This window comes from Mesoplodon bidens (assembly GCF_964165515.1).
Source record: "Mesoplodon bidens genome assembly, chromosome: 12".
In the NCBI taxonomy this organism is placed as follows: Eukaryota; Metazoa; Chordata; class Mammalia; order Artiodactyla; family Ziphiidae; genus Mesoplodon; species Mesoplodon bidens.
Genome location: NC_138168.1, coordinates 6661612 through 6684938, shown reverse-complemented (window position 1 = coordinate 6684938; position 23327 = coordinate 6661612). Strand labels below are relative to the sequence as shown.

The 23327-nt window shown below is 38.6% G+C and overlaps 1 protein-coding gene across 6 annotated transcripts in view; it reads left to right on the top strand.

The window, feature by feature from the left end:
* Positions 1-1741: 1741 nt before the first annotated feature.
* TTK (TTK protein kinase) overlaps positions 1742-23327 on the top strand; it is a 43272-nt gene continuing 21686 nt past the window's right edge. For 2 of the 6 annotated variants that reach the window (XM_081250886.1, XM_081250884.1), the window contains exons 1-11: positions 1758-1880; positions 2998-3138; positions 5480-5702; positions 6064-6170; positions 8376-8519; positions 9198-9309; positions 9697-9769; positions 9860-9954; positions 11864-11951; positions 13032-13152; positions 17564-17688. In XM_081250886.1, the coding sequence (XP_081107012.1) occupies positions 3000-3138; positions 5480-5702; positions 6064-6170; positions 8376-8519; positions 9198-9309; positions 9697-9769; positions 9860-9954; positions 11864-11951; positions 13032-13152; positions 17564-17688 (1227 nt within the window). In that variant the 5' untranslated portion in view covers positions 1758-1880; positions 2998-2999. Of the gene's footprint in view, positions 1881-2997; positions 3139-5479; positions 5703-6063; positions 6171-8375; positions 8520-9197; positions 9310-9696; positions 9770-9859; positions 9955-11863; positions 11952-13031; positions 13153-17563; positions 17713-23327 lie in introns of all 6 variants that reach the window. The other 4 variants (XM_081250883.1, XM_081250882.1, XM_081250887.1 and 1 more) reach the window with 3 other exon arrangements.

Here is a 23327-nt window from a genome sequence, read left to right as displayed (position 1 = left end):
GTTTAAAATACCTATGAGACATTTAAGTGGAGACGTTAAGTAGACAGTGGATATTTGAGTCTGGGGTTCAGGAGAGAGAGTTCTGCTGGGGTTATACATTTGGGAATCATTAACACATAGATAGTATTTTATTTTATAAAATATTTGTTTATTTTTGGCTGCGTCGGGTCTTGGTCGCGGCACGTGGGACCTTTCGTTGGGGCCCCCCAGCTCTCTAGCTGTAGCGCACTTGTGGCACACAGGCTTAGTTGCCCTGCAGCCTGTGGGATCTTAGTTCCTGACCAGGGATCAAACCCACATCCCCTGCATTGGAAGGCAGATTCTTAACCTCTAGACCACCAGGGAAGTCCCCAACGATGGTATTTTAAAAGGTAAGATTTGAGGACTTCCCTGGTGGTCCAGTGGTTAAGACTCCCCTGCTTCCAATGCAGGGGGCACAGGTTCGATCTCTGGTGAGGGAAGTTCCGCATGCCACAGAGTGCGGCCCACCCCCCCCCCCAAAAAAAAAAGAAAAAAGTAAGATTGGAGGAGCTCACCAAAGGAGTGAGTGTACAGAAAGAAGAGTTAGTAGCAGAATTTTCAAGAAAATCCAATTTTCAAAATGCGTTTCAAAATGCAAGTTTTGAGATCAGGCCCCAAAGAGATCAACAAGAATTGGTGGAATAGTATATTCCTTCAATTAAAAGCAGTGTTAGGCTCAATGATGCAAAGGTAGTGATTAGCCAACCAGGTATAGCAAATCATCTTGCTGTGCTGAAGCAAAAATACAGAGCCAGAAGGTATGGAAAGATGTATTCGGTGAGGAACGGCTTTCAGGCTGGCCGGGTGGCTAGTCAGAGCTGGGAATGCGAGGGTTCTGACAGCTTTGGAGTTAACAAGTGACAGCTGCAGTTAGTTTCCTACACGTACACAAAACTAACCAACCTGTCCTGCCATAGAGCGTATGTCATAATGCTGGTACAACAGGCATCTCGTTTCGCAGATGAAGAGAAGCATTGCCTTGGACCACAAAGCCACTTAGCCGCAGAGCCTCGCCCTCGCGTAGGTTACCAGGGAGGTGCCCTTCCCCCGAGGACACGAGCTCTAAAGTGGGACAGGCTCGGAGGGAGGGGGGCTGACAAGGCGAGTTCAGAAATAGCAATCGTGATGGGCGTGCGAGTTCTGCGCAGAATTCTGACAAAGGGGAGGTCCTTGGCTTGAAGACGAGGCATACAGTCATTTAAGTATAGTGGAAGAACTAAGGCTAGTGGAAGCTCAAGGACAAAAAGCACTGAGATTCTTGAGTTGGCGCTGTGAACGATCCTTCCTTGCCGCATCCTCCCGAAGTCGGGCAGTGAGGAGCCTGAAGAACCGAGGAGTGAGGGGGCGGTGGCGGGGAAGGGCCGACTGACACGGCCCCTTTTAGGTCCTGATGCTGGGAGCAGCGTCCGCACTCCTATTTTCCTTTCACCGGGTTACTCTGCCCGGGAGTGGCTACCTCTCGGGCAGAACTATGGCCTGGTTAAACGGGAAGGTGCAGGAAAGCCAGTCTACCGGCGCCCCGGGGACACCCGCCGACAGCCAGCATCCCTTTCCCTCCCGGCTCCGAGCGGGCAGAGTCAGACCGGAAGACCCCGCGGGGCTGGGCTCGTGGGCCGCAGTAGAAGGGGCGGTGCCAGGTCACACGAACCAATCACGGCAGACGTATCCACGTGGCTAGCACTGGCCAATAGGCGGCCGCGGCGGCCGCGGCGGGGAAATTCAAACGTGTTTGCGGAGAGGGGCTGGGGTTCCATCTTTTGTCCTCAACTCAGCTTTGCGGCGGAGAGTCCTACCTTGCCGGCGCACGGAGGGACGGCGGCGGCCGGTGTGTGGGCTCTTTAGCCGCGCCGCGCGGGCCGGTGAGCGGTGGGGGCGAGGCGGGGAGGGCTCACAGCCCGGCAGAAGACGTAGGGTGCGGCTCAACGGGCTGGAGGGGGAGGGGCGGGCTCTCTGCCCCTCCAATCCTCCCGTAGTGCCGGAGATTTTTTTTGTTGAGAACCCGGGAAACGAGAGGTAGATGTGGACTTGGCTGGAGAGAGGGCCTGGCAGGGCATCTGGGGAGACTCCCTCTCTTGTCTGGTATTTTAGAACAGGGAGAGGAGATGGTGGCCGTGATTCTGACAGTTACCTTTGGAACCTGGCTTCAAGGGGTGATACCTAGCTGCCCGCTTTATCCCCCCTTTTTCATTGTTACGCTCGAGATCTGGGCGCCATTGATATCAGTGACCCTGGGTTACTGGATTGATGGGTTTGAGAATCACAAAGATGAGGTTGACAGGAAGAAAGACTGCGGACGCTTTGTGGACTAAACATCAACACCATGCAGATGAGCAAGTGCTCAGTACTGTACTAATACAGTAGATTCTTGGTATTAGAATGATTAAGGTAGCACATCATGTTTCTGCCAGATGTGCACAAGAACAAGCTGCTGATACCCCATTTATCAATAAAGGACAGTGATGTTGTATGTATCATGCTTTGAAAGCACTTGCAATGTGCAGGTTTACTGACATAAAGCAGATGAATAAAGGAATGGTTATTCTCACTACCCAAAGGATTTTTTTATGCCTATATGTCACTACCAGAATCCAAGCAAACATACCATCACATTTTTTTAAAACGACTGAATTTGCAGATGGCCCAGAGAAAATAATTCTGGAAAAAGAGTGAAAGGAAGGCAGAGAAGAAAAATGGAAAGGGGGCAGCAACTTCTGTGTTGTGCAATGGCTTCATTGACGTTCTGGTGGAAAGAAGAGGTGGACTTACCTGTTGGAATCCTTGCTGGGCAGATTACGAAGACATGCTGTTGTTTTTGTGCATGTAGCTTCACAAATACCAGCCTGATAATATCTGTGTTGAGATATTCATATAATTAATGCTTTTGTCTCCTGGGTTCTAAAAGGCTAGTTGCAACATTTTTTTCTTTAATGCTAGTAAAAATAGGAATTCTGAATAGTTCGATTTTTTTTTCCTTAGAAATGGAGGCTGAGGATTTAAGTGGTAGAGAATTGACAATTGATTCCATAATGAACAAAGTGAGAGATATTAAAAACAAATTTAAAAATGAAGACCTTACTGATGAGCTAAGCTTGAATAAAGTCTCTGCTGATACTACAGGTGAGTTCCCTTGTTTTGAATACCTCTGAGGTAAAGGAAGGAAATGTGAACCACTGGGTGTTCACATGGTGTACTTTTCTCAGTAGTTGATGCTCACCAGTTAGAGCACAAACATTTTACGTTTTAACCCTTTTGGGTGGAAATGTTCCCACAAGTTTCCACTTTCTTAAGAAAGGACACGTAACGTCACATGTTACAGTGTGCTCAGAGGTAATTTTCATAACTCTTCCCTTATTGGAAGCTCTCATTTCTGCTGATATGCCTGCCATCAATAGGTATGCCATTTTTTTTCCATTCCTTTTTTTGCTGCAAACTGAGAAAACCTCACCAATCTCAATAAAATGATGTACAGATTTAAGGTTAAACACTCAGTATTTGATTTGAAGAATCTTCCTGTTACTCTCCTGGCCTTTCCTATTCTCCCTTGCTTACAGCAGCTTCCTTGCTATGCCTCCTGTGTGCTGGACCAGCTCCTATTCCAGTGTCTTTGTTCTTGCTCTCTGCCTGGAACACCGCTCCCCAGCTATCTGCCCACTCTTACCTCCTTCAAGTCTTTGTTCAAATGTCATCTCATCGAGGCCTTCCCTAACCCACCTTTTTAAAATAGCAACCTGTGGGGTTGGGTGTGTGTCCCCTATTTCCTTTCCCTGTATTATTTTTCTCTATAACACTAATCACCTTATATCTCCTTTACTCATGTGTTTATTGTCTCTCTCCTCCACTAGAAAGTGAGCTCTCTGAGGGTGTGGCTTTTACCTGTTGTGTTGTGTCTGCAGAGCTAAGAATGGTGCCTAGCAAGTAGTAGGTACTTAAATGTTTATTGAATGATGAATAAGTGAAAGTGCCCAAAGTTTAATGCCCTAGTTTTATGAAAAGTATTAGCTCAGAAGCCAAATTCTTTACTATATTTTAGATTGTTGAGTTTTTTTGAAAAGTGACCTTTGGATAAGTTTGTTGTATCTGTACTTACCATTAAGTGGATGAGGGATTGAAAGCAAATGGAAGAACCTATAACTAGTCATGATGGCAGGTCATATTCACTTGAAACCACTTAGAAACTGATCATTTTGGTGTTAAGCAAATTCTTAATATGGTGATATTCTATCACCACACTTTGTGTATTTAAACAGTGGTAACAAAGCTTGTATGCCAAGGTAGATAAGTCCTTATTTAAAATCTTTAGCTTGCTCAAAGCTGTGAATACTTAACATATATTGATAATTGGGATGTAAGACATGATACTGAGGAATATTAAAACCGTGGTTTCTAGATGAGAAGAATTTAGTATCTACTATGCTACATTATAATATATGTTTGACATCGAATGAATACTAACACAATAAGACAGGATGCTTTAAGGTTTTAAGAGAGGGAGAATGGGGTATGAGAAATACATCTGCAAAGACCGTTTTTTTAGACACCTTGAAGGCTAACTTGTTAGGAAGGCGATGGGAGGTAAAACTGAAAATGAAGTTAAGATCAGACCAGATTAAATTTAAGGGTAAAAACAAAGTTATGAATCTGTTTTTTGTTTTTTGGGTTTTTTTTTTTAGTAAAAAGCAGAAACAGTAATTTTGTTTGTAAAAGCAAATATTTAACCTTTGTTGAAGGTAACTGAAACTAATAGAAGGAATGATAGTTTCTCTGAGAAATCTAAATTTAATAATGTTTAATAATGACTAAACTATCCTGAACAGGACAACTAGTAACACTAAAGAAGGTTAAAAATAAATTAACAACATGAAAATTTTGGAGAAATGTGGGTAAATTGGAGGGAGAAGAAAATGACCATACCAGTTGCTTATCTTTTGTAAACTGGTTTTGTTTGATCGGTTTAAAACTAAGTTTGAGGAATATGGATATAATGTTGGATCAATAAGGTTGTAAAGGTTATGTTAGGACTAGGGCAGTAAGTTTCTAAATTTTTAATGAATAAGCATGAAGAATTTTCCAGGAAAGTTGGTACTGGTGGTGGTGAGAGAGGCTTAGGTTTTCTTTGCATCGTTAGGATGCTAAGATAGAATTATGCTGCTGCAGTGTCAATATTCTTAGACTGCATATGGTTTTCTAAAGCTCCTCATAAACATTTATTTCTAAGTTTCCTGTTCCTTCAAAATATATAGCTTTTTGTAGTACAGTATACCATCATAAAAATATATATACAGTGAATAAGTTTGCTTATATTTACATGAGTTGTTAAAGTTTTAAAGAAGTATTTTAGGGAGTTTGTGTACGTTCATACTGAGAGTATCAGTGATTAACTGTAATTTGAAAGAAAAGTGCAATTTGGCATTTGTTTTATTTCTTTCCTCTGTTGTGGTATATTTTGTCCCCTGTTCAGATAACTCGGGAACTGTTAACCAAATTATGATGATGGCAAACAACCCAGAGGACTGGTTGAATTTGTTGCTCAAACTAGAGAAAAACAGTGTCACTTTAAATGATGCCCTTTTAAATAAATTGATTGGTCGTTACAATCAAGCAATTGAAGCACTTCCTCCAGATAAATATGGCCAAAATGAGAGTTTTGCTAGAATTCAAGTGAGATTTGCTGAATTAAAAGCGTAAGTATTACCATTTTAACTGCATTTAGCTAACTACATTACATAACACATAACTACATCACCAAAAGGTAAAATGAAAACATGTTGTCAGAATTACTTGTAAGAAATTTAATATTTTTTGACAAAATCCTTTTGTTTATAATTAACAAGTGAGTAATGTAAACCTTCACTATGTACATATTTCCACAAAGCTACATACTCTAGACTCTGCCTAAAAAGATTTAAAAAATTAACTTATTTAATTTTACATACAGAAAAAAGAACAATATCTTGTGTCTTTTGGAAAATAGAATGAGGAGTTATCAAACTTAGGCAAATGTGTCCTTTTTCTTAAAACTTGACTCTGAAATCTTTATTTCAGTATTCAAGAGCCAGATGACGCACGCGACTACTTTCAGATGGCCAGAGCAAACTGCAAGAAATTTGCTTTCGTGCATATATCTTTTGCACAGTTTGAACTATCACAAGGTAATCTGAAATTGTCAAGTCCGAATTTTAAGTAGAAGATAACTTCCTACTGTAACTTACATTCGAATATTAAATCATGTGTATGAAATAGAAGTATGAGGCGAAACGTCAGATGAGAATATGGTGGAAGAATGCTACCTAAGTGTAAATGTGGAGAATATTTGTCATACTGGCCCTTCCACTTGTGAGGAGTAACCCAGGAAAATAAGCATGAACATCACGTGTGTGCTATTAGATTCAGGAAACATCTAAAGGAAAGTGGCTTCTTTACTGAGTATTTCTGGGATGAGGATCTAAGATATTTACTCCAGAGCTTAGATAAGTTTATCATGTACGATGGTGTCATAGCACCAGAATACATATCAGAATATAATTGTAGCATTAGTTGGTAGTTCAATTAAAAAAAAGTAAACTGCTGTAGAAGCTTTTGTTTCTTGCTCACTTGGTTCCACCTAATCTGGACATTTTAGATAGAACAGGGGCCGTCTCTTCCTCAGACATTTTTAGCCTGGCCATTAGCCTTTACTCTTCTCATTTTCTGGGGCCTTTGGATCTATCCTGCTGGCCCTCTGGCCACGTTTTCCTGTTTTTCCATTTGCCTTGTTTCTGCTCCAACCCTGATCCCATTTCCCACCAGTAATACACATATTATCACCATGTTGTTTTTTTTTTTTTTTGGCTCAGCCAGAATCCTTGTAGTCATGTCCAAAGCAGGGCTAACTCCTTGGAGAGTATTCGCCAGGACGGAGGTTGGAGAAAAGCACTGTATAAACTCAAATCCTGAACTTCTACTTATGCAGATGATTTCTGAGTCCTAGTTATCTGAATCATCTTCTCTGATCTATCCTGTGCACTATCAGGTGACTTAAAAAAAAAAAAATCTTCCCTTTCCTGCCTAGGAGAATTGACTGATTGCTTGTTAGAGTTTGGCCAGGCCTTTAAGATCATCTATCTCTCCTTCATTCTACTTTTTAAAATTTTTGAGGTGTTATGGCCTATCAACAGCAGCTATAAACTTATATCTTTAGAATACAAATTTTGAAAATCTCAAATTATATTATCTGTAAATAAGGAATAAACCTCATTGGTACCACTGGGATGTAGTAGTAACCTCAAGGTCCAAATTGTGATTATTTTGAGCAAGGTTGATGAATAAGTTTCAGGAAAAATGCAAAATCCCTGAAGTCCTATGTGCTTTTGGTATGTATGTGTATTTTTGTAGGGGTGGAGGACATTCCATAGTTTTTATCAGATTCTCAAAGGAGTCTATGACCTTAGTAAGCTCCCTAATTACTAGTTCCTGTCTAAGCCTTTCTTTCTTCTTTTGCTATCCTGAAATGCTCAATACATGAAATATCAGTACTCTGAATAAATGTAGTCTTAGTCTCTATCAAATATGTTTATGTTCTTAAAATTTGTAAACTGTGAGAAGCTAGAGGCTGACTCTTAACCATTTTTATACCCAAGTGCCAAGTGCATAGTATAGCCTAGTGGCTCCCCAAAATGCTGACACATTTCATAACATACATGATGTATATACATTTAATATTTATAAATGAAATTCTAAACTAAATGTATTGGGTAAGTTTGCAGTTGAAAGAAAATTTGTTTGGTAATTTATCTGTAGTCAAAAGGTAATTTTGGCAGTTTCTCAGTTATTCTGCATTTTGGGGGTGGTGTAGCTAAGTCTGGTAGCTAAAGATTAATCTTTATTGTTACATTTTTTCACATGAATCCTTTTGATGGGAATTCCCTTTAGCAAAAGGTGTCAACCTTAATGACTAAATGTTATTATAAATGATAATTATTATGCTGCATTGTAACAGATTGATGCTCTTGAGACTGTTGCAACATCTAAGGCTTAGTTTTCCCTTTTACTAAATTCTCTCAAGTTTCTGTTTGAGTTGACCTTTGCTGCCCCCATTTTGTAACTGCTTTGCTAACATTCCTTTTACTTGTGAAAATGGACTGTGGCAATAAACCAATACATAATTACATCAGTTACATCTTACACAAGTAAACTGTTTGACATGACTTGTTATCAGAAGTGAGAAATTGCTTATTTCCTTATGAATAACATGCGTGAGCCTTGGAGTAAACATTTTTGCCTAAGACTTTTAAATTTTTTTCCTAGGTCCTGATGAATACACCTCTGGGGAGTAAAGGTTGCTGCATTAAAATGACGATTATTTTTTACTTTGTTAGGTAATTTCAAAAAAAGTAAGCAACTTCTTCATAAAGCTGTGGAATGTGGAGCAGTACCACTAGAAATGCTGGAAATTGCCATTCGGAATTTAAACCTTCAAAAAAAGCAGCTGCTTTCAGAGGAAGAAAAGAAGAGTTTATCAGGTAAATACGTTAGTGTGTGCTAATACTTTTCTGTGGTGTTTTGTCCTGCAAAAAAGGATTCAGGATAATAGTTTATAGAAAAATATCATTTATTTAGAATGATCAAAATCTAAGATTAAGTTTTAGATGTAAAGGAGGTAAGAGTTTTAGAAGTAACAAAGTCATTACTTTCTTGTTGGAATTTTTTTTTTCCCTAATCAAACTCTAATTGGTAACACATTAAAAACAGCTTGATCTAAAACAATAAGGTCCCACTGTATAGTACAGGGAACTGTATTCAATATCCTGTAATAAACAATAATGGAAAATAATATGAAAAAGAATATATATATATAAATTACTTTGCTGTGTACACCAGAAACTATTACAGCATTGTAAATCAACTATACTTCAGTTAAAAACAAACAAACAGAAGAACTTGATCTAGGCAAGAGAATGACTTTTTGCTATTAGAAATAAGGAATGTGTCTCTACGCTGAGTAAACAGTTATATAATTATGGAATAGTTTTGAAGTATAGTTAGAGAATTATCTTCATAACATCTTCATGTCTGCATATCTTATTTGGGGACAAATATTTACTATGAATTGACTTTTAAAACATTCTTATTTATGAGATTACTTTTTTGTGTATTTCTTATGTCCTTATAAATTTAATTACAATTTCAAATGTTTACAGCATCTACAGTATCAAATGTGCAAGAACCGTTCCCCAGTACACTTGGACATTTACAGAATAGGAACATCAGTTGTGATTCCAGAGCACAGACTAAAGCCAGGTTTTTGTATGGGTAAGGAAACTGAATCCATTTTTTTTTTTTTTTTTTTTTTTGCGTTACATGGGCCTCTCACTGTTGTGGCCTCTCCCGTTGCGGAGCACAGGCTCCGGACGCACAGGCTCAACGGCCATGGCTCACGGGCCCAGCTGCTCCGCGGCATGTGGGATCTTCCCAGACCGGGGCACGAACCTGTGTCCCCTGCATCGGCAGGCGGACTCTCAACCACTGCGCCACCAGGGAAGCCCCTGAATCCATTTTTTAAATGCTCGTCCTACATTTATATTATTTATACATCTGCATATATATTTTCATGTTACAATAACAATGTTTAACAGTTGATGAAAATGCATGTGTCAATATTATTCTTTTAAAAATCAGGAGTATTTCCTTTCTGTTTAGAGAGAACATACCCCCTCAAGATGCAGAGATAGGCCATCGAAATCCTTTGAAACAAACAAACAAAGCTAAACGAGTAAGTTATTTTTAACTCTGATTAAAATGGTAGTGGTGAGGTCTATACTTATTTCCTAGTTAGTTACTTAATCTTTCAAAACATTTTTAGTCATGCCCATTCGGAAGAGTCCCAGTTAACCTTCTAAGTAGCCCGGATTACCATGAGAAGACAGATGCTTCAGTTGCACCACCTTTTACTAAAAGGTATGTTTGAGTTTTAATTTTTTAATTTGGTTTTGAAACTTGAAGATTGATGGCAGAATGATCTTAAAGTCTTTTACTGTGTGAAAGTAATTATGATTACATTTTTATTTAGTATGAGGAATGAGTGGGATATGTGACTTTATTTTGCTTTTGCACTCATTAAAAATATTCATTAAAGGAACTATTAAAAAATTAGGAAACACAGAGGAAAAAAGATTAAGTCAACACGAAGCTTAAAAGACTATGCAAACAGCCCTGGGGTAAAAACTCCTGATGTTTGAACATTTCTCCCTTATGGTAGCCTCTCTGGTAAGACTCTTTTTAGTGGGTATGGAAGTCTCCATAGGGGTGAAGGGAGGTCTGGGAACAATTTCTTTTGCAGCTAGTTCAAGGAAAGAGGCAGCTATCAGTGGGAGAGATGATTAATTCACTCACTTGCTCCTTTTTTTTTTTTTTTTTTTACATGTGCACCTCACTTCACAGTCAGCATAGCCCTTATTCTTTTTTGTTTTGTTTTGTTTTTTAAATTTATTTATTTTGGCTGCGCTGGGTCTTCGTTGCGGCATGCAGGCTTCTCTAGTTGCAGCACATGGGCTCAGTAGTTGTGGCGTGCAGGCTTAGTTACAGTATGTGGGATCTTAGTTCCCTGACCAGGGATTAAACCCCTGCATTGGGAGGGAGTCTTAACCGCTGGCCCACCAGGGAAGTCCCCACTCATTTGCTTCTGAGCCTAGGGCTTCAAGAAGTGGGGCAGGGTAGGTAGAGATGAAGTATTGTTCACCACATCTAATGTGTTCTCCTTCCTTCAACTTGAAAACTTAGAATCCCGTATTCCAGGTTAGCTAAGGGACCTCATTTTTCTACTCTATTTTTAACTGTAACCACTATTCATTACATTATTTCTAATGGGAAAGGCTCCTTGGATTCTAGAAAATCATTTTGCAAGTAAACTTTAGAAATATAACCGCTTGTTTTTAGCTGGTGTCTTCTATACTTAAATTCTTTTTATACTTAGGGCTTGACTGAACATTGATATTAAAGAGCATTTTGGATGTCGAGGTTAAGCTCCAGAATCTTATGACTGTTTTCTTGTCATCTCCATTTCAAGTGCTAGCTTAGGAGATTTTCTCCCACTCAAAAAAATAAACAAACCAGCCATTTTCTCGGTGCTTGTTTTGATAGATTGTGAGCTAGGCAGTCTCCCATAGGAGAGCCTACACCTTAGTTCTTATCCTTAAGCTATTTGCAACCTGAAGTATAGTTTGATCTACATACTGCTGTTCCCTTGTCCTTTCCCACATTCATACCTGACTCCAGCTGTTACTTATTACATAACAGGGTAGGCAATCACCTACTTAACTTCTCATCTCTCTCACTTTTATCACTGCCCAGCACTTTAGTCACGTTTATACTGGAATCTTGTTATTTTAAAAAATATCTTTCCAGGGGACTTCCCTGATGGCGCAGTGGTTAAGAATCCTCCTGCCAATGCAGGGGACATGGGTTCGAGCCCTGGTCCAGGAAGATCCCACATGCCGCGGAGCAACTAAGCCCGTGTGCCACAACTACTGAGCCCGTGTGCCACAACTACTGAAGCCCGCATGCCTAGAGCCTATGCTCTGCAACAAAGAGAAGCCACCGCAATGAGAAGCCCATGCACCACCACGAAGAGTAGCCCCCGCTCGCCACAACTAGAGAAAGTCTGCACGCAGCAACGAAGACCCAACACAGCCAAAAATAAATACATACATACATACATACATTTATTTAAAAAAATCTTTCCAAGTGACTTTTCCAATTAAAAGGTGTACATATTGTTAAAAAGTCAACTTTAAAATTGAAAAAATAATACATTGAAATGATCGATTTCAGGTTAAACATTACAATTGTTTTGTTTCATGGGTAACAGACAGATCTCTGGATCAGAATGCCGAGATACAGTCGTTTCTGGATCTAAATCAAGTGGAAATGATTCCAGTGACTTGAGACATTTAACGGTATGTCCATTTTAAAATCTTTCCATGAAGCAAGGGTTCCTGACCCAGGGTCCATGGAGCTTTTTCCGGGAAAGGAGCCCATGATTTATGTATCTCCAGCAGTGTTCCTGAAGCCCCAAGAGATGTCGGACCACTGATGGGAAGTGGCACATAAGTCCTAAACTGTTTCCCCTCAGTTGAGGTGGTAAGGCAATGATCAGCGATCTCCTGGGGTAACTCTGAAGTAGCAATGATTATACAGTGTTTTAGCAGGTTAGTTGGCCTGGATTTGGGAATAGCGGGGCGAGCCATGCCCCCCAGCTTTTGTTTCTTGGTGTGTTTAATCATATGATCTGGCAGGGCATCTTAGACAAAAGTGAGGGAGTGGCCTTGTGATGGGGCAGAGATGAGGGCTGAGATAATCCTGGCGTCCTGCTATGGCAGATGTGTGAACTTCAAAGACAGGAAACAGCGTTAATCCCTGGTGCACTGAGTTTTAGGGGTTATACTGTTCTTACTGTCGTTGAGTTAAACCCCTGGCATCACAATGTAGGTCTTTTTGATTTTCGATTCCTTGTAATTTGTCTCTCTCTTTCATGGTCTTTGCTTTTAAATAATGAGTTTAACTAGTTTACAGCTATCTTAGAGAATAGTGCATAGTTGTGTGAAAAGTTTATTTTCTGGATTTAGAATAATACTGTCTTAGACTTATACAAATCTTAATTTTGGCCAGTGCTGTTATTTTTGGTGATAAAATAGGATCACAGTAACAAAATAATGAAGTATGTTTTATGTTAGATTCAAATTTTGCAACCTCTCTTTTTAAGTGACTATACTTTATCATTTGATTAATATGTCTATTGAAAATAAATTGGCCAATTTTATGGTTATGGCCATTCCCATTGCTCTAGTCAGTAATTCAAGAAGTTATCTTTGCTGGCAGTTTGTGAGTCCACATGTAAGTATAATAGATAATTTTCCCAGCAGTCTTTTCATATAAGTGAGACTTTAGTATATTGAACACTAAGACAGATTAGTACTACTTCCATTGATGAGACTATTTTATATCAAATCAAATCAAATCTTATTCTTTTTATGTAGTCTGTTAAAAATATTCGTTCCAAGGAACCTCTGATGTCAGATGAGAAGAGTTCTGAACTTATTACTGATTCAGTAACCCTGAAGAATAAAAGTGAATCAAGCCTTCTAACAAAATCAGAAGGTAAGAGTGACAAAACAGACTACTTCTTTAATTAAGAGAATCACTGTGTACTTGTGAAAGTTGACCAGCCACCTAACAATTGCCATGTAAGACTATGACTATGTCCCTTTATCTTGTATTTCAGTTAAATTTTATAGATTATATGAAAAGTATTAAATTCTATAGGAAAGAAAGTTTATTTGCCTAAAAGGTGCATTAAAGGAAGGTTGGAGGGAAAATACAATGGCACGGAGTTATTGTTCTCAGTTGGCTTGATAAATACTTTCTGGAAAGGACACAGAAGCTGTATTTATATGATAATTCTCCCTTTCCTCTTTTGTCAAACATTTGCTTTTCCAATATATGAGTACTAGGGTGAATGTTCTAAGGCTATATACATGAATGAGACAGGGTCCCAAGGAGATTGCCAACCAGTGTGGGAGATCTGCTGATAAATATAATGCTGGGTAGAATATAGACTATCATGAGAACCACATCAATAAAATGCTATGAGGATTCAGTGGAAGGAGAAATCTGAGGAACTAATTTGGTTTAGGGGAAATAAGGAAATAGTTTGTGGAGGAGAAGAAACGTGAAGAATTGTTAGCATTTAAATAGGAAGAAATAGCAGTGATAGAGTATTTCAGATGGAGGGAATAATGTAAGCAAAAGAATAAAATATTCTAGGAACAAAGATGGTCAATTATGCTGAAAACTGTAACACAGGGAGTATAGAAGTGGGAGATAAGACTAGTTAGACTTAGAATGTCAGGCTTCAATTTTTTTTTTTTTTTTAGATGTCAGAGTACGATCAAAGATTTTTGAATGGGATCATGAATTGGATGATCATTGTCCAAACAAAGTTTGCCAGATTGGGTGTAATTTTTTCTTTTAATTGGACTGAAGAGGAACACTGGGACTTTTCTGGTTTTAGCCCGGAAAATCCCATGTCACAGGAAAGCCCTCAGTCCCTGCAAAGTGGGCTGCCATTATTTTGACTGGGAACATCAGCGTCCCTTCGTATCCGCAGGGCATCGTTTCCAGGATCCCCCTCGGCTGCCCAAATCCTCGGTTGCTCAAGTCCCTTATATAAAATGATGTTGTATAGTCAGCCCTGTGGAACCTGCGGATATGGAGGGCCAACTATAGATTCCTCTTCCTAGTAATTGGGGGAAACTCATATTTTATATTTTCATGGCACCTATTACAAACTGATATGTTTGAAAAATCATCTTTACCAAAAATTCTTGTTTTTATAGTACTGATCTGGCACCTAATTTAATGCTTTCATTTCTTTCACACACTTTTCCATGGAGCGTATACAGAGTGGGGTTGTCGAGTCACAGGATGTTGTATATATTCAGCTCGACGATAGTGCTGAATGGTTTTCCAAAGTGTTGTGTTTGACCAGCACTTACGTTGCTCTTGATCCATATTCTTCCCAATAGTTTTTATTGTTGATTTTTAATGTTAAACATTCTGATTCTGCTAAGTGATATCTCACTGTGGTTTTAATTCGCATTTCCCTGATGTCTAACGATGCTGAAGGCCTTTTTGTGTTTATTGGCCATATGGGTATCCTCTCGTGAAGTACTTGTTCAAGCCTCACCAGTTTTTCCATTAGGTTTCCTTTCTTTCTCGCATTGATGTTAGGAGACATTAATATGGTCTAGATACAGCTCCTTTGTTGGGTATATATTTTACAAGTAACTTCTCCCGTTATGTGGTGAAGACTTGATGAAATTGTTAATTATCATGCATTTAAATTTATCAGTCTTTTCCTTTGTGGTGAGTGTTTTCTGTGCCTTTAAACAAATCTTTTCCTCCTCCAAGATCATAAAGATATTTCCACATATTTTATTTAATTTACTTTTTTATAAATTTACTTATTTATTTTCGGCTGCGTTGGGTCTTCATTGCTGCGGGCGGGCTTTCTCTAGTTGCGGCGAGCGGGGGCTACTCTTCGTTGCGGTGCGCGGGCTTCTCATTGCGGTGGCTCCTCTTGTTGCAGAGTTTGGGCTCTAGGCGTGCGGGCTTTAGTATTGTGGCGCACGAGCTCCATAGTTGTGGCTCGTGGGCTCTAGAGCACAGGCTCAGTAGTTGAGGCGCCTTGGCTTAGTTGCTCCGTGGCACGTGGGATCTTCCTGGACCAGGGCTCAAACCCATGTCCCCTGCGTTGGCAGGCGGATTCCTAACCACTGAGCCACCAGGGAAGAAGCCAAGAAGCCCTTTCCATATATTGCAGAAGACATCATTTTACGTTTCACATTTAGAGTTATGATCTACTTGAATTTAATATTTGTGTATAGTTAAGATCAAGTGTCAGGATTCATTTTTTTCTCCCCATGTGGATATCCAGTAGATCCAGCAGCATTTGTTGAAAAGACCCTTTTTCCCCTCAGTGATTTGTTATAAATTAGATGAGTCTGTGTTTGATGTCTGGTCTTGGATTCTTCTTTCTTCCATAGTCCTTTGTGTCTTTGTGCTAATACTGACATAATTACTGCAGTAAGTCTTCGTATCTGTCAGTGTAAATCTTCCACCTTTGTTCTTTGTCAAAGCTATTTTAGTTATTCTAAGCCTTTTGGATTTCCATATAAATATTAGAATCTGTCAGATTTCCTTTTTTTTTTTTTTTTTTGCGGTACGCGGGCCTCTCCCGTTGTAGAGCTCAGGCTCCGGACGCGCAGGCTCAGTGGCCATGGCTCACGGGCCCAGCTGCTCTGCAGCATGTGGGATCTTCCCAGACTGGGACACGAGCCCGTGTCCCCTGCATCGGCAGGCAGACTCTCAACCACTGTGCCACCAGGGAAGCCCCATTTTTTTTTTTTTTTTAAATGGGATTTTGATTGAGATCTAGTGGGACAAGTTGACATCTTAACAGAAAAGTTTTCTAGTCCACTAACCTGGCATATCCCTTCATTCATTTAAGTAATCTTTAAAAGATTATTGAAGAAATACTTTTCTGTGTAGAGATTTTGCTTATCTTTTGCTAGAGATGTACTTAGAGATCTGAATTTTTTTTTGATATGATAATGAATGGGATCTTTTTTTAAAAAAATACTTATCCTCTACTTCTTTGTTGCTGGTATGTAAAAATACAACTGATTTTTAGCTATTTATCATATTTACAGTGACATTGTTAAAGTCACTGAATAATTCTAATATTTTCCTATAAATTCTTTCATGTTGTTTGAAAATAATATAACATTTTTTGCCTTCCAGTCCTTTAACTTTCATTTCTTTTCTTTGCTGTATTGCACTTATAACCTCTAGCATAATGGTGAATAGAAGGAATGATAGGTGGCGTTTTTGTTCACTCCTTATTTTAGAGAGCCACTTTCCTTATTTTACCCTTGCATGATAATTGCCTTAGAGCCTTACAGGTATTCTTTATCAAATATCAAAACAGAGTGAGTTTTGCTTTATACCTAGAGTAAAAGTTTTTTTGTGACTGGGTATTGAATTTTATGAAATGCCTTTTCTGCATTTTTGGAGTTGACCACAGACTTTTCTCCTCTATTATTATGGCAAATTGAATTAACTTTCAAGTGTTAAGCAACTTTGCATTTAGGAATAAACACAACTTGGTCATAATTTATTATTTATTTTGTATATCAGTTGCAAATATTTTGTTTAGACTTTTTGCATCTGTTATGATAGGGACAGAATATTGACATTCATAAAATAGTCAATATTATTGTTGAGGCTCTTTTGTTCAGACGCTTAAGAAAGTAAATACAGGCTAGTTTAAGGTAAAAATTTTGTTAAAAAGCTAGAGGTCGGGCTTCCCTGGTGGCGCAGTGGTTGAGAATCTGCCTGCCAATGCAGCGGACACGGGTTCGAGCCCTGGTCTGGGAAGATCCCACATGCCGCGGAGCAACTAGCCCCGTGAGCCACAAATACTGAGCCTGCGCGTCTGGAGCCTGTGCTCCGCAATGAGAGGCCGCGATAGTGAGAGGCCCGCACACCGCGATGAAGAGTGGCCCCCACTTGCCGCAACTAGAGAAAGCCCTCGCACAGGAACGAAGAGCCAACACAGCCATAAATAAATGAATAAATAAATAAATAAATAAAATTTAAGAAGCTAGAGGTCTATGAAAAGTGGTGAACTAGGTTCTCTTAGACATACATGTTTTTAAATTTTTACTTATTTATTTCCTTGTTTTCTGGTAAAGACCGGAAGCGTTTCAATTCAGAATGGTCTTTGGTAAAGCTCTAGGTAGCAACCTAGGAAGATGGCTGTTCCAGCTTTGAAAAATTAACTTGCTAAAAGCAAGTTGTCAGCAGCTGGCTTAAAGTTTTTAGTTTCTTTGTTTTTTAAGAGCAAAATGCTAATACAGTTTTGTAACATGTTCTATCGTTTAGGTTTATTTTGTTATTATCAAATATTCTTGCCTTTTAATGACAACAACAACAAATACAATTTCAGAAACTAAAGAACATCAAGAACCAAAGGTTCCAGAAAGTAACCAGAAACAATGGCCATCTAAGAGAAAGTCAGAATGTGTAAACCAGAATCCTGCTGCATCTTCAAATCAGTGGCAGATTTCAGAGGTAATCTCAAAAGTTGATACAGAGGTAACTTTCCTTTTCAAGCGTAGCATTGCTATTGTTCATAACATGATCGTGTTAAATGTTTTCTTCTTTTATTGAATTCTTGTGTACCAGATTTAGTGGAGCAGTTTGCTCAAGTGTGTGGTTTTTTGTTTTTTTGCTTTTAATTCACAAAACAATGATCAGTAATAAAGGTTTAGTTTAGTAAGAATATATGTCAAGCTGAATTCTTTTCTGTTTTCAATAGTATTTTTGGATGCTGGTAGACGGGGGCAGGGGTCAGCCAACTACAGCCTAGGAGCCAAATCTAGGTCCCAGCCTGTCTGTAAACAACATTTTATTGAAACACAGCCATACCCGTTTATTTACTTACTGTCTATGCTTGCTTCTGAACTGTAACAGCAGAGCTGAGTAACTGCAACAGAGACCGACCACCTGGCCTGCAGAGCTGAAAATGTTTACTATCTTACCTTTTACAGAAAACAATATGCAGATGGCTGAACCAGTGCAATGCTGTACCAAGCATTTGACAATTTCCTATTGTCGTTCTCATGGATAAAATAGAAAAATATAGACTAGATCATGTGAATTCATAACAGGTTGAATGATCATTCCCAGTGGCTGGGCTCCATTTCAGAAGCAAGGATCTGGTAGAGAGCCATACCTGTATGTAGTCCATGGCCATACTCTTGTTATTATTACTTTTCAGTTGTATTCTAACTCAGCAGTTCTCAAATATTTTGGTCTTGGTGCCTTCTTTTATACTCTTAATTATCGAGGTTCCTAAATAGCTTTGTGGGAATTCCCTGGCAGTCCACTTGTTAGGAGTCCGTACTTTCACTGCCGAGGGCCCAGGTTCAATCCCTGGTCGGGGAACTAAGATCCCATAAGCTGCGCGACGTGACCAAAAAGGGGGAAAAAAAAGAGCTTTGGTTTACATAGGCTATGTTTATCTGTATTTGCTATATTAGAAAGTAAAACCGATACATTTTTAAAATATTTACTAATTTGTTAAAAATAACAAGAATAAACTTTTTACATGTGAATGTAGATACACTTAAAAACAAGTATTTTGTTTTATTGAGGTATAATTGTTATACAGCATTATATTAGTTTTAGGTGTACAACATAATGATTCGATATGTGTATATTTGTATATACAGTTGACCTTTGTACAACATGGGTTTGAACTGTGTGGGTCCACTTATGCATAGATTTTTTTCAGTAAATATATACTGTAGTACTACATGATATTTGGTTGGTTGATTCCGAGAATGTGGAAGTGTGGGTACATAGTGCCAACTGTAAATTTATATGTGGATTTTTGACTTCATGGGAGGTTGGTGCCCCTGATCTCCCAGCTGTTCAAGGATTAACTCTATTGCAAAATGATCACCACAGTAAGTCTAGTTAATATTCGTTACCATACATAGCTACAAATTTTTTTCTTGTGATGAGAATTTTTAAGATCTACTCACTTAGCAACTTTCAAATATGCAATTCAGTATTATTAACTATTGTCACCACGTTTTTCATTACATCCCCATGATTTATTTATCTTGTAACTGGAAGTTTGTACCTTTTGATCCTCTTCACCCAGCCCCGCTCCCACCCACCCATCCCCACCCCTAGCAAGCACCAAAATATCTGTGAGCTTGGTGTTTTGTTGTTGGGTATTTTTTCCCCTCCAGATTTTACATGTAAGTGATACTATGCTATCACTTTCTCTAGCTATTTCACTTAGTATAATGCCCTCAGGGTCCATTGGTGTTGTCACAAATGGCAAGATTTCATATCTTTTTATGACTGAATAATATTCTGTTGTATTTATGTACCGCATTTTCTTTATCCATTCAGCCATCAGTGGATATTTAGGTTGTTTCCATTTCTTGGCTATTGTAAATAATGCTGCTATGAACATGAGGGTAGAGATATCTTTTCAAGTTAGTGTTTTCCTTTTCTTTGGATAAATACCCAGAGTAGAATTGCTAGGTCATATGGTAGTTCTATTTACATTTTCACCAACACTGCACAAGACTTCCATTTTCTCCACATCCTTGTCAACAGTTCTTATTTCTTCTCTTTTTGGTAATAGGCACTCTGACAGGCGTGAGGTGATATCTCATTGCAATTTTGATTTGCATTTCCCTGATGATTAGTGATGTTGAGCATCTTTTCATATATCTGTTGGCTATTTATCTGTATGTCTTCTATGGAAAAATATCTAATCAGCTCCACTGTCCATTTATAAGTTGGTTATTTGGTTTTTGGTATTGAGTTGTAATGAGTTTCCTGTGGGTTTTTTTTTTTTTTTTTTTTTTGGCTGTGTTGGGTCTTTGTTGCTGTGCACAGGCTTTCTCTAGTTGCGGCGAGCGGGGGCTACTCTTTGTTGCCGTGCATGGGCTTATCATTACGGTGGCTTCTCTTGTCGCGGAGCACGGGCTCTAGGCGCATGGGCCTCAGTAGTTGTAGCACACAGGCTCTAGAGTGCGGCTCAGTAGTTGTGACGCATGGGCTTAGTTGTTCCATGGCATGTGGGATCTTCCTGGGCCAGGGGTTGAACCCATGTGCCCTGCATTGGCAGGTGGATTCTTAACCACTGTGCTACCAGGGAAGCCCCTCCTTGTGTATTTTGGATATTAACCTCTTACTGGATATGTGGTTTGCAAATATTTTTTCCCATTCCATGGATTGTCTTTTCATTCTGTTGATGGTTTCCTTTGCTGTGCAGAAGCTTTTTAGTTTGATGTAGTCCTTCTTGTTTATTTTTGCTTTTGTCTTTACTTTAGGTGTCAGATCTAAAAATTCATTGCCAAGACCTGTGTTAAGGAGCTTACCACCTATGTTTTCTTCTAGAATTTTTATATTTTAAGGTCTTATATTCAGGTCTTTAATTCATTTTGAGTTAATTTTTGTGTATGGTATGAGAAAGTAGTCCAGTTTCATTCTTTTGCATGTGGCTGTCCAGTTTTCCCAACACCACTGATCTGTGTGTCTGTTTTTATAACAGTGTCATACTGTCTTGAATACTATAGCTTTGTGATATGGTTTGAAATCAGAGAGCGTGATGTCTCCAGCTTTGTTCTTCTTTCTCAAGGTTGCTTTGTCTATTCATGATCTTTTGTGGTTCCATATGAATTTTAGGGTTGTTCTATTTCTGTGAAAAATGCCATTGGAATTTTGATAGGGATTGCATTGAATTTGTAGATTGCTTTGGGTAGTTATGGTCATTTTAACAATATTCTTCCAATCCATGAACACAGAATAGCTTTCCATTTATTTGTGTCTTCAGTTTCTTTCATTGGTATCTTATAGTTTTCAGTATACAAGTGTTTCACTTACTTGGTTAAATTTGTTCCTAGGTATTTTATTGTTTTTAATGGTATTGTTTCTAACAGGTGTTTTTGGTGGAATCTTTAGGACTTTCTGTATATGATATCATTCTGCAAATAGTAACAGTTTTACCTCTTCCTTTTCAATTAGGATACCTTTTATTTCTGTTTCTTGTCTAATTGCTGTGGCTAGGACTTCCAATACCATGTTAAGTAACAGTGTGAAGAGTGGGCATCCTTGTCTTGTTCCTAATTTTAGAGGAAAGATTTCATCTTTTCACCATTGAGTATGATGTCCGCTGTGGGCTTGTCATACATGGATTTATTATGTTGAGCTGTGTTCCTTCTGAAAAATAAGTATTTTTCAAAACAAAATAATTACAGTGAAGAGAGTGATATTGTTTTACAATTTTTACAATTTCTATAATGGTTGGCTTAACAGAAGACTGGATTTCTTGTATCCACTTTTGCATTCAATCTATTTCACTATCACACACCTTCTAGCCTTGGGAAAACTCTAGTTTATATTCATGAAAGAATGAAAGTGAAAAAGGCAAATAATGCCTTAGTATGATTATGAAAATAGTTTTAACTTCTCAGACTCCAGGAAAAGATCTTGGGAACCCCTCTCTTTCTGCTATTTCTAGATCACTTTTTGAGAACTGTTGATCTAAGTAATGGAGTAGGTAACAAATGTTAAAATGAGAAGAATCCTGACAGGTTGAACCATGGACAAACAGCATCTCCTCTTTTTTTCTTTTTAAAACTTGCAAACCAGTAGAATGGTAAAGGGACTTAAAACTATTTATCTGTCATTAGGGAAATGCAAATCAAAACTGAAATGAGACACCATTTCACACACACCAAGATGGCTATAATTAAAAAGAGACAGTAATAAGTGTTGATGAGGATGTGGATAAATGAGCCCTCATACACTGCTGGTGAGAATGTAGAATGGTGCAGTCACTTGAAATGGTATGGCATAGCAGTATAACTTACCTCCACTGCTTCTTCTTGGGTCAAGGCAGAAGAGGACCATTCTGAGACCTAAATAAATGGTGATCACCTTACCAGAGTTATTATGAGGTGTTAGTTGAGAAGATTTACACTTAAGAAAAAAATCTAAATGTACCTTCTTAAAAGAGATTTCCTACTAGTAATTTTCTGCCTTTTACTCCTGGTTGCACATGAGGTCTAGTTTTCCTCTGCCTGCTAGTTGCCCTCCAGGTTTGTATCTATATACTGCTTCATCAACCACCTACTTGCATTGTTTCGCTATTCATAAAAATTGCTTTGTATGCTTAGTTATTTTATGTTTATTCATGCATTTTTTATGATCGTATCAATTATAGTGCTCATTATAACATATTTAATTACTAAGAATTTTGGGGGGAAAATATTAAAAAGTAAAGCACCTATCATAATTACTAATTGTGCTTAATTTGAAATTAGAATGTCCTGAATTAAAAAAAAAATGGTATGGTAGTTCCTCAAAAGGTTACATACAGTTAACATAAGATCCAGCAATTCTACTCCTAGGTATACACTCAAGGGAATTGAAAATATATATCCACACAAAAACTTGTACATGAATGTTCATGGCAGCATTATTCATAATTGTAAAAAAGTAGAAATAACCCAAATATCTATCACCTGGTGAGTCAATAAGCAAATGTGTTACTCTGATTTTATTATTTCATTTTTTTATTCAATAATAAAAGTAATGAAGTACTGATCAATGCTATAGCATGGATGAACCTTGAAAACATGCTAAATGATGGAAGCCTGTCACAAAAGCCCATATATTTTGTGATCCCTTTTATAAGAAATGTCTAGAATAGGCAAATCCATAGAAACAGAAAGTAAATTAGTGGTTGCCAGAGCCCACCCAGGAGGAGTGGGGAATGAGAGTGACTGCTAGTATAGAGTTTCTTCTTAGGGTGAGGAAAATGTTCCATAATTAAATAGTGGGGATGATTGCGTACTCTTGTGAATATATTAAAGACCACTGAATAGCACACTTAGGTAAAGAAGAAAAAGCTAGGCAGTTTCAGCAGCCCACTCAAGTGGAGGCTGTTTTTGTCTCCCATCTCACTTTCCTACAGGCTCCCCGAAGCTGTGTCCAGACCATTTCTTCTCTTGCAAAAACCCCGTCCTTCTGAGGCGCCTGCCTCCTGGATATGCTCTCCTGTCTTGCTCGTTGCCATCACCTCTGAACATCCTAGTGACTCCCCATCGTTCTTTGAAAGTATCAGGCTCTGGATCACTACTTTCAACTTCAACCCAACATCTATCATCACTCTTTGT